The sequence below is a fragment of the Palaemon carinicauda genome, chromosome 1 (genome assembly GCF_036898095.1).
Source record: "Palaemon carinicauda isolate YSFRI2023 chromosome 1, ASM3689809v2, whole genome shotgun sequence".
Classification (NCBI taxonomy): domain Eukaryota; kingdom Metazoa; phylum Arthropoda; class Malacostraca; order Decapoda; family Palaemonidae; genus Palaemon; species Palaemon carinicauda.
In genome coordinates this window covers 40,475,881-40,487,820 of record NC_090725.1, presented here as the reverse complement: position 1 = coordinate 40,487,820, position 11,940 = coordinate 40,475,881, and the positions used below count along the sequence as shown (strand labels likewise).

General features: G+C 36.4%; 1 protein-coding gene across 1 annotated transcript in view; it reads left to right on the top strand.

Annotated features, from left to right (window-relative positions):
- Positions 1–1,745: 1,745 nt before the first annotated feature.
- The window catches only part of LOC137640485 (caldesmon-like), a 23,143-nt gene continuing 12,948 nt past the window's right edge, over positions 1,746–11,940 (top strand). The window contains exons 1-3 of the mRNA XM_068373044.1: positions 1,746–1,814; positions 11,055–11,360; positions 11,591–11,903. Of these exons, the coding sequence (XP_068229145.1) occupies positions 1,746–1,814; positions 11,055–11,360; positions 11,591–11,903 (688 nt within the window). The remainder of the gene's footprint in view (positions 1,815–11,054; positions 11,361–11,590; positions 11,904–11,940) is intronic.

Here is an 11,940-nt window from a genome sequence, read left to right as displayed (position 1 = left end):
GTACCTCGTCACGGGTCTGATTAGGTTACAATAGACTTCTATATTCACTTCATTTGGCATTCTTTTGCCGAATGCTACCCTTGTCACCTCCCTCCAATTCCCCCATTCTCCTTTTATCCTACTTTCAATCTCCGCTTCACACCCTCCCTCCTGGCTTAAAAGCATATCCCAACTATTTGAAATTCTCTACCAGCGATTGTCCTGTAGTTATGTGGGTTTCTATGATCTTTGCAAGGAAAAGAGAGGCAGTAAAGACTTAATCAAATCAATATGTACTTCTGTAACTATTAATTTGCGTACGGTAGTAGTTTACCTATAAATGGTCGATATTTCCCCAAAAAGTATTACTAACATGAAGTTTGACAAGTTCTTAAAAAAAGTTCTCAGAATTAATCTCTTTTTATGTTACTATAATCTAAATTGCAAAACATTTTGGAAAAAACTGAATGCTACAAGCCAAATCTTTCAACAGAGGAAACAGACCAGTTAATATACTGGTGTTAATGAGAGAAACATAAACAGATAGGATAAAACAATGAAAATATACAATTTGAATTACATTTACTTTCTATTTCAGCTTCAGAAATATCAGTAACTAAAAATCAATCCATAGCTTGGTCATAAATTAAATTAGACTTCTAGAAAAATCGTTGGTATTGAAAGACGCGTTTATATTTTCCATTTTTTATGTATTCTCATTAATTCATTATTCATTCCTTGTTTTATTCCTTCAGTTTACTCTTCTCCATGCAAGAGTATTCAATATTGTGGAAAATTACTTACTAAGTAATAATCAATTGAACAAGAAGACTTCCTCGAAGAGTCAGGAAAGTCAAATGTTGATATACATGCATACATATATAAACGCATATATATATATATATATATATATGTGTGTGTGTGTGTGTGTGCATATATTATATATATATATATATATATATACATATATATATATATATATATGTGTGTGTGTATGTGTATACATATACATACATACATATATATATATATATATATATGTATATATATATGTATATATATATATATATATATATATATATACATATATGATAAGAAAAATGTATTCAACCATAATTTCACATAATTAAAGTGAGCGTAAGTCTTATCTAAAGTACTAGGCAAAGTTATTGAAAAATATTAATTTCTTCAATTTCGTGGCTATCATTTATGCATAATTACATGTGATTAATATCATTATCCTCTCAAGCGTAATTCATTTGGCGCTTTGGTCAGATATATGATAAGAACTCTTAACGTCACCTGGTTTCATAGACCACACTAGACTAAAATCTAAAACAAGATTCTAATTTTTCTTTACCTAATTTCAGTTTCAATTAAGGAGTATCGTAACACACTGAGTAATTCTGTACCACCCCTGCCTTCAAAGTAATGTTTGTGATACATGAATATTTTCAGTATTTGATTCTTAGTTTGTTAAGAGTAAAAAATATTGGTTCACAGTAACCAGGTTCACAGGCACCAAGGTCGCTGGTAGTTGGGTTCTAAGTTACAAGGTTCGCAGATGGCTGGGTTTAGGGTTCATAGTTAGACGGATTTTGAGCATCTAGCAGGCAGATTGCCGGGTTTTATATGTGGACATTAAGGATTGGTTTTAACTGAGTAAATTGGGAGAGCAGCTTAAAGGCGTTTTTCATCGCCTGTGCGTTAAGGAAAACTTTTGATGGAACAATACATAAGGGGCATTGAAATAAAAATAGTCTACGATGAAAGCTCTTATGTTGGGCAGAAGAATGGAAATAGAAGTTACAGAAGATTACACAAGCAGGTTAGAAGTGAGTTCGTAAGTTGGACAGAAGAATGAAAAGCAGTTACCGCAAGAAACACAAGCAGGCAAGTAATGAGTTCTTAAGCTGGCCAGTAGAAGAAAGCAACAGTTACAGAAGGTTACGCAAACGGTCAGGAAGTGAGTTCTTAGTTGGACAGAAGAATGAAAAAGCAGTCACAGCAAAAACACAAGCAGGAAAGAAGTGAGTTCTTCAGTTGGACAAAAGAATGAAAACAGCTGTTACAGCACGAAACACAAGCAGGCAGGAAATGAGTTCTTAAATTGGACAGATGAAGAAAATAGCAGTTACAGCAGGAAACATAAGCAGGTAGGAAGTGGGCTCTAAAGTTGGACAGAAGAATAAAAAAACAGTTAAAAAACACAAGCAGGCAGGATGTGAATTCTGAAGATAGACATAGGGATGAAAGTTCCAGTTACAGCAAGAAACACAAGCAGGTAGGAAGTGAGTTCTTAAGTTGGATAGAAGATTGAAAGTAGCAGTCACCTTATTACGGATATACGAGTAATCAAGGAAAATCTTTAGGTGCTTTTTCCTCGTCATCAAATGTATTGCAAATCTGTTTTCCATACGTGAAAGTGCACTGTTTTGTATAATCAGTATTAAAAGTTGTTTATAAAATTTCATCTAGAGATTAAAGCCATTGAAAAAAAAGATTAATCTGACTAGTAAAATATATATATATATATATATATATATATATATAAATGACCAGTTGGAATAACTCATGAATAGCCAGGCAACAAAGACCAAATATCTGAGCGAAATGAATTAATACAAATGAAGGGAATCTTCAGTGATCAATTTAAAGGGAATAATTTCGTTACTTATAGAACTGTGGTTTTCAGTAATTAACTTATTCATTCAATGATGAAATTTGGCTATGGCGTAAAAAAGCCATTTAGGGAAACATTAATCATTGGTGAATATTTTGAGATTTGAATAAACCTACTAACTGTATTACATATTCATTATCTCACTGTTATTATTATCATTAATATTACAATCTAAGCTTTGAAAAGCAGGATGCTATAAGCCCAAGGGCTCCAATAAGATAAAATAGCCCAGGGAGGAAAAGAAATAAGGAAAAAGATAGAATAAAAAACGATAGAATAGTATGCCTGAGTGTACTATCAAGCAAGAGAACTCTATCCCAAGGCAGTGGAAGACCATGGTACAGAGGATATGAAACAACCCAAGACTAGAGAATAACGGTTAGATTTTGGAGAGGCCTTCACCTAGAAAAGCGACCCACCATGTTATCTAAAGCGCCTCTTCTAAAAAGTCATAATAGATTCCAAAGAGATGTTGTTTGTTTTTAAAACTTAATTCATGGAATGAGGTGCGCACGTGCTGATGCTTTCACATATAAAGTAAACGTTGTGCTGACTAGACTAAGCAATTAAGAAACCACTGAATCAATTAGATGTTAATGAGATTTCAGGCTTTTTCTGTAACACACTGTTGAAAATTTGTATTAGAAAAACGGTAAATGCCTGGCATAATTTATTGCAGGATTTTTACCGGTTTAAAAACGGATATATATTGACGTAAACGAGTGATATTATGGTCACCAACCCCGTAAAAGATAATAACTTAGTACAGTAATGTAAAATTATGGTCGCCTATAGTTTACTGAAATACGGCTGAGAATAGTATATTTTTACGCAGAATTTCCGATCAAAAATACGTTTTTTTAAGTGCATGGCAACATAAAACCTTATTAAGAATATGTTTTATTAAATTAAGTGTGCATATTAATGTGAATGCCTCAGAGGACCAAGTGTTTTCGTCATATTACGTCATTGGTACCAATGCGTTATAAATGGACTTTAAAGGGATATTATAATATATGGCTGCTTTTCTCAAAGGTCCATAACGTTAAGATTTTACTAAGACACTTTGTCCTGTTCAGAATAAAAAACATAAAATTTGATCTCTTGGGAGGGATCAAAGTATGGCTGATTAATTCTGGTCACGTGACCAACAAGTAATAATTACCTTTTCTTTTTCTTTCCCTCCACTTCCAGGATATGGAATTCCCTCTCCTATTGCATCTTTTCCCATTTTTCACATATTCTTCCGGTCTGGGCTAGGTAAGGGTGTTGGTTTTTACAGCTGCATTGTCTTTTCATTATCAATAGGTGAATTAAATTCATTTTACCTATTGCCAAATAAACTTTTTTTTTTAAGAAAATCTCCCCTATATAATAAAGAGCAAGTGTCCAGTTATATACATGAATATACAGATATATTTTTTCGTCCCTTGGGTAGGGATGAGAGGGAGTACTCATACCCTGGTGAGAGGGATTCGCGTACATTTATAAATGAATAATTCCTGATGAATGAAAAGTTAAAAATAAAAACGGAGAGTAGAAGAGATGAGAACAATAATCGTTGATTAATTAATTACTTTAGAAGAGAAAATTGCTAAAATGACCAGTTTCAATTAAAGAATCATTGAAGAATCGGATTGATATTGAACATTTCACCTCTGTCACGAATTCTACCAATACCTTCAAAAGAAAGAGAGAGAGAGAGAGAGAGAGAGAGAGAGAGAGAGAGAGAGAGAGAGAGAGATAGAGAGAGAGAGAGAGTAATCTTAAAGTCAGTAAGCAAATTAGAATAGTTAAATATTTCTATGATAGAAATCATATTATTATTATTATTACTATTATTATTACTATTATTATTATTATTATTATTATCATTATTATTATTGCATCTTTTACTACCGTGGCTATAATAGAAAAAAAAATATTATTATTATTATTATTATTATTATTATTATTATTATTATTATTATTATTATTATTATTATTATTATTATAATGACCCTCTAAACCCCCATATCTCTATCCTGATGGCATCATAACCTGAGGCCTGAATAGTCATAAGGCTTTGTTAAGGGAAAATTGCCCCCCATGAATAATAAGCGACTTTCCGTCGGATACCTTGTCAACAAAGTATAAAGAGTAAATGTATGAGATGAATACGTAATGAGTCAATGATACGGATATACATATACATATTCAATGCGCTCACTCAGTGTATGTTTTGATTGAAGGACGTAAAGAAATTACATAGAATAAGAGAGGAGAAAATGTATTGGGTTAAGGAAAAGACAACAAATAACAACAACTTTCTTGGGTTAGAGTTTTCTTGCTTGAGGGTACACTCGGGCACACTATTCTATCTTATATCTCTTCCTCTTGTTTTGTTAAAGTTTTTATAGTTTATATAGGAAATGTTTATTTCAATGTTACTTTTCTTAAAATATTTTATTTTTCAATATTTCCTTTCCTCACTGGGCTATTTTCCCTGTTGGAGCCCCTGGGCTTATAGTACACTGCTTTTCCAACTAGGGTTGTAGCTTAGCAATTAATAATAATTATAATAACGATAATAATAATAACAAATACAACCGTTTGTAGTACACTGGAGGACAAAGGCCTTGGACGTTCTTAGTCCTGTCTGCGGTTTGGCCATTTCATCACCACGCTGGCCAGTGTTGATTGGTGATGGTGGGGGACTTAAATCTGATCGCTCACAGCAAACTAAGGTAGTATGGGTGACACTGACTAGTAAAGCTTTGCTAATCATAGCGATAGGCAAACCCTTTCACCACATTAAGGTATCCTCACTAAGAAAGGAAGAAACAACTGTACCATCTGTACCATCGTGTTCTCTTCCTTAACCTGCTTCGTTTGTAATCTTTAAGGACATCTTCTGTTATTCTTCTTGTTCATCTATTATCTGTCATTCATATTATATATCCTATCCACGACCATTTCTTTTTCTTACATGTTGATAGAATATCCTCTACTTTAGTTTGCTATCGTAGCCATGATGCTCTTTTTCTGTCTGTTAACATCATTCCTATCAATATTCTTTCCATAGCGCTTCAAGTTGTAACTCGCTTATTTTCTAAAGCTTTAGTGAGGCCCCAACTTTCTGATGCATAAGTCAATGTAGGTAGGACCATCTCATCCAATACTTTTCTTTTTAGAGCAAGATATATTCTAATTTTCCTAATCTCATTTTGTTTATCCTTATATTAGTTTCGGTCTCCTGTTCTACTTACTGTCTGTACTAAGTACGTATATTCATTAACAAAATACGAGGTTCGCCAATAAACGTTATTTGTTGTCTTTACATTTTCATTGAACATTATCTCAGTTTTACTTATATTGTTTTTCAGACCTACATTTCTATACTCAAATTAGTTTTTCTCTTTCTTTCCTTGCATTTAGACAAATTTTACTTCTCAGCTATTGATGGTGGTTTGACATTAACACATAGTGTGTATACAGTATATATATATATATATATATATATATATATATATATATATATATATATATATATATAGACATATATATATGTACTGTGTACATATATATATATATATATATATATATATATATATATATATATATATATATTCAAATAAGCCATATATATTTTTGATACATTAATGTCTGGATTCTCTTAACGACCTCGGGATCAGAGCCCCAGGCGAAATCACACAAAGACAAGTGGCTTAGTCACTGTCTATACAAGCTTGCCGACCAGGGTTCGATTCCCGGCCGGACCCAAGCTCTTGTCTTTGTGTGATTTCGCCTGGGGCTCTGATCCCGAGGTCGTTAAGAGAATCCAGACATTAATGTATCAAAAATATATATGGCTTATTTGAATATATATATATATATATATATATACATATATATATATATATATATATATGTATGTATACATATATACATATATGTGTATAGTATAGACTGATATAGAAAGACCGTAAACATACGGGAGTGGAAGGACATGTCTAAGATCTATATCCTGCCGTGGAATATCAACGGCTCATGATGATGATGAAGATGATATAAATGAGGATAAATATATATGTGTTGTTGCGTGTATACATATGCTATATATATATATATATATATATATATATATGTATATATATATATATATATATATATGTGTGTGTGTGTGTGTGTGTGTGTGTGTGTGTGTGTGTGTGTGTGTGAGCGTAAACATGCACTCACCACAGACACGGCGTTGCCTAAAAATATCGAACCAGACAAAAATAAAAAACAATGACGAAAAAACTTTATTACCGACCAATCGTAAGGACAAAAAGAAAAGTTACCTATTCATGGCAAAGGTTTTCCTTGCAATGAACGGATTGGCGAGTAAATATCAATTATTTAGAGATAATTTTGTGCAGCGTCCAAAATAAATGGAGTGTCAGCTGTCCGTCCTCTACACTTTCATGGTCTCTATTTATTACAGAGTCATTTGCCCTCAATGGCCGTGTCAGAAGCAGAAAGGGATGGCGTCCCCCCACAGAGTAGTGGGGGCATCACCCCCCCCCCCCCCCCCAACCAGACGGGTAACCAAGGTTTTTCTCGAGCAGTTGGGGACGGGGGTGGGGCGATTGCTGTGGGAGGAGTAGGAGAAAGAGATGGAGATGAGGATCTTTGGAGCGGAGGGAGAAGGCGCAAAAAGGAATAAAATAGGAGGAGAGAGGAGAGAGAGAGAGAGAGAGAGAGAGAGAGAGAGAGAGGAGAGAGAGAGATTGCAAGTTAGGATGTATCAAAAATGAGATGAAAATCAAGATGGAAATGAAATAGATTAAACTTTAATAATTATATTTCATCAGTTTTTAAATGTCAAATGGCTTTAATTATGTATATTAAAGAAAATAACAAAGTATTGTCCTTCCTCTCTCTCTCTCTCTCCCTCTCTCTCTCTCTCTCTCTCTCTCTCTCTCTCCCTCTCTCTCTCTCTCTCTCTCTCTCTCTCTCTATATATATATATATATATATATATATGTATATATATATATATATACAGTATATATATATATATATATATATATGTATATATATATACATATATATATATATATATATATATATATATATATATATATATATATATATATATATAAACATACATAGACTACATAAGTTCTTCCCCATAAAAATGGGTGGCTCTAAAAATATATGAAAGCAGTCATTGCTACCTTCAGCCTTTAACTGTTGAATCCTATGTCAATCCAATATAAATTCCCAGTGCCGAAAACTTCCACAACTTCAGTTTCTTCAAATAGTAACATTAAAGGTAAATATACTAAAGCGGTTATTATTGTTAGTATAAGTAGCAGTAGCAGTAATAGTAGTAGTAGTAGCAGTAGTAGTAATAGTAGTAATAGTTTACACAACCCGTCAAAAATGACGGCAAAATATTTAAATAGATATGTACACGCACGCACACACAGCACCCTCTCTCCATTGTATGACTACTCCCCTATCTGAGGGACACGGGGAGTAGGCTACATATCTATACATAGTGTATAACCAGATACTTGCTCTTTATTATATAGGCGAGATTATTATTATTATTATTATTATTACTATTATTATTATTATTATTATTATTATTATTATTATTATTATGACATGCCTTTAACAGTTAAAACATATAGCTCAAGAAAATATAAGACTTAACATTTTCAACAACGCTCCTTAGTGAACTAACCACCAGTTACATAATTCAATTCGGGCATCAGTATATTCCTAATTTATTTTTTGTCTAAACGAGTACAAATGCTTAATCTTAGGTCACTAAGCTATAGAGATGTAGATGAGAGTATCAAATATTCATGTTAACAAAGGTAGCGTCAAGAAATAAACTTTAAGATATTTTCATGGAAAGCAAGAATGATATATAACTTGAAAATTACTGTAAAAAAAAAAAAATAGAAATCACAGTATTGAAGTTAGAAAGTTGGTCATTCTAAAATGTGGAAATACAAAATAATAATGTTTTGTAATTGTAAAAGAATTATCAGTCATATAATTAACTGTGAAAGTTGACTTAAAGTATTCAAGTTAGAAAATTGGTTATTCTTGAATTTGAAAATGTAAAGGAGATAAAGTTTTATAATTGTAGAAGAATTATCAGGCACTTAATTAACAATAAAAGTTGATTTAAAGAGAAATAAGAAAGGAATCCCACGAAATAAACAATGAATCGTTTATAAATACAAACAACGAATTTCTATAAACGGAAAATATGAATAACAACTGATTTATAAAGTAAACAAAAGAAGATATTGAAGTAAATTTCACAAATAAACAACCAAACAAAGAAGAAATTCGTCGAATGGAGAATTTCGAGGCGGACAATAACAACATGGAAAGCCACAACCCAAAACTGTTTGTAATATCATAATCAAGAGAAATCCGGACATATATCCCTTAATAAACAGAGTATACGGGAAAGATACTGGGCAGGAAGGGAGGGAGAGAGAGAGAGGGAGAGTGGGACAGTGGTATGGGAGGTAGAGGAGGTAGAGGGATACCAGTGCAACATTCCCTACCCCTAGGGAGCCCTTAGCAAGGGGGGAACCCCCACACCCCAGCCCCCTGAATCAGCGCCCTGGTGAGAGAGCGATGGCTCTGACATTTCTCTTTCCCGTAATCGTGGCCCCTTGACAAACTCTCTCTCTCTCTCTCCTCTCTCTCTCTCTCTCTCTCTCTCTCCCAGGGGGCTTCGCTCCCCTTCTGTTGGGTTCGCCTCCTACACCCGACCTACTGTGGGTCCCTACCCTACTTCCCCGGCCTCTCTCTCTCTCTCTCTCCTCTCTCTCTCTCCTCTCTCTCTCTCTCTCTCTCTCTCTCTCTCTCTCTCTCTCCTCTCTCGGCAGAGTCATCTATTCCTCTTTCCTCCTTTACCTCCATTCTCCTGTCACTAGGCAAAGGTTAGATAGACAGACAGACAGACGGATGGCCAAATCGCATTAATCCCAACGCTGATGGTTAGAATACAACGTCATATTGTTTTATTTCTTTATTTGTATGATAATAATAATAAATAGATAGTATCAAAAAATGCATATGAATATACCTTAATAATAATAATAATAATAATAATAATAATAATAATAATAATAATAATAATCAGCCTAATGATAATAGTAAGCATTATTATTATTTTTATTATTATTATTATTATTATTATTATTATTATTATTATTATTATTATTATTTAAAAAACTTTCATCTCTTGTTTTTAGAGCAAAACCAATTTTGGATTTAACTAACAAGAAATTTGCTCTAAAACGTACCAATATGGTAAAATTAAAATAATCAAAGATATTGCAACCTGTACAAAGATTAATTGCAGTTGAGAGAGAGAGAGAGAGAGAGAGGAGAGAGAGGAGAGAGAGAGAGAGAGAGAAATATCCTGTTTTCATTCAGGCTAGATTATCTAATGAAGTGACAGTGTTTTAATGCAATAAGAAAAAAATGACGGTACATAAGAGAGAGAGAGAGAGAGAGAGAGAGAGAGAGAGAGAGAGAGAGAGAGAGAGAGAAGAGAGAGAAAGAGAGAGAGAGAAATATCCTGTTTTCATTCAGGCTAGTTTACTTAATGAAGTGACAGTCTTTTCATGCAGTAAGAGGAAGAACGGTATATATAAAGAGAGAGAGAGAGAGAGAGAGAGGAGAGAGAGAGAGAGAGAGAGAGAGAGAGAGAGAGAGAGAGAAAGTAATAAACAAGTTTTGCTCCTTCTGGTTGATTTACGCCTAGAAGAAGATTTGGTCTCGTATTTCGGGCATCTTCCCCTAAAGGAATCAAGATGAGAAAATCCTCGCAGCTTCCTCCGACAGCGACATCCAAAGGAATCAGCTCCTCCTCCTGACTCTATTGAATGCTAGGCAGGGAGGGGGGGTAGGAGTAGGGGCAGGAGGTGGGGGAGGTCTTAGTTGAGGGGAGACAGGGGTGGGGGAAGAGGGAAGATCGAGAGCGGGGGAATTGATGGAGGAGGGGAGACGGGATAGACCAAAGTTGTTGATTGTTTCAGAGCGAGTGTGCCGCGATCAATATCAATCTCTGTGAAGTGCCACTTTCCATACATCAGGCGGCGTCCAATGAGAGTCCGAGGAGAGGCCTAAGCCCCGCCCCAGTGACTGATCCCGGGACGTGGCGGCCAATCGGCTCGCGAAGCAGGCTAAGAGGCATGTGATAGGGCTTAAGCACACCAGAGATCACCAGTCAAACGTCTTTCTTGAAAAATGGGAGGAGCCCCAACCCCCGCCAGGGCAAAAGATGGGCCTAGCCTTAATTGTTGGTGTTTGACGGGAGAAAATGGTCAAGGCGGAGGTGATAGAATGACTGGTGAGTGTTGGTGTGGGCGGGGCATCTTGACAGAGGAGGAGTCAAGTGGGGCGACGCACCGGCGACATCCACCGACCAACCTTTGACGCCACTACTCGCCCTCCTCGCCTACCGGAAGTCTGCACGGGCTGTTGTTGTCAGCAGGTCACTCACTCGCAGCAGCCCAAAGCTGTCTCTTGGCCCTCTCTCGGGAGGCTCAAGCCCTCTTCTTCTCCTCCTTCTTCTTCTTCACCGCCGCCCTCGAGTTCCTCCCAACAAAGAACGCAAGTTGGCTCTGCATCTTCGACTGAAGGTTGGAGAGTGAAAGAGGAGAGGCGGAGGCCCTCTCCTGCAAGAGAGGTGTTGCAATCACATCCGGGACATTTTGGAAGAAGGTGCCGAGAGAGAGAGAGCGAGAGAGAAAGAGAGAGAGAGAGGGAAAGAGCGAAGGAAGGAAGTGACGGGGTATATTTTGCTCTTGGTGATCGTACTTGTTCTTGTCGTCGTTGTTATTCTTGTTGTTGTTTGGGGAGTTGGAGGGAGTGTGTGGACGGCGGGGATAAAGAACAACCGCCAGCATTGATTCCCAGCGGGCGGCGCCTCCCTCCGGCCAAACGGGCGTCGCCACACCGCCCCCGGAGGCTGTGGAGGCCGCCCAGACAACCACCGAAGCCGCCCGTGAAACGCCCGTGGTGACTCGGGAGGCCCAGAGGGAGACGAACGTGGGTGGCGGCGGGGACAGAGGTTGGACGCGCTGGTGGGAGGGAGGAGGCGAAGAAGACACGCCCGTCAAACAGGAGGTCAGGTCAGAGCCCACCAAGATGGAGGTCAGGAGAGCCGACGACGACGATAGGGCGGGCTCGCCCGAAATCAAGCTGAGGCCGCCGCCCCTGCAGTCACATGGTCAGTCAACAGTTCATAATCAGTCATTAGATATAGG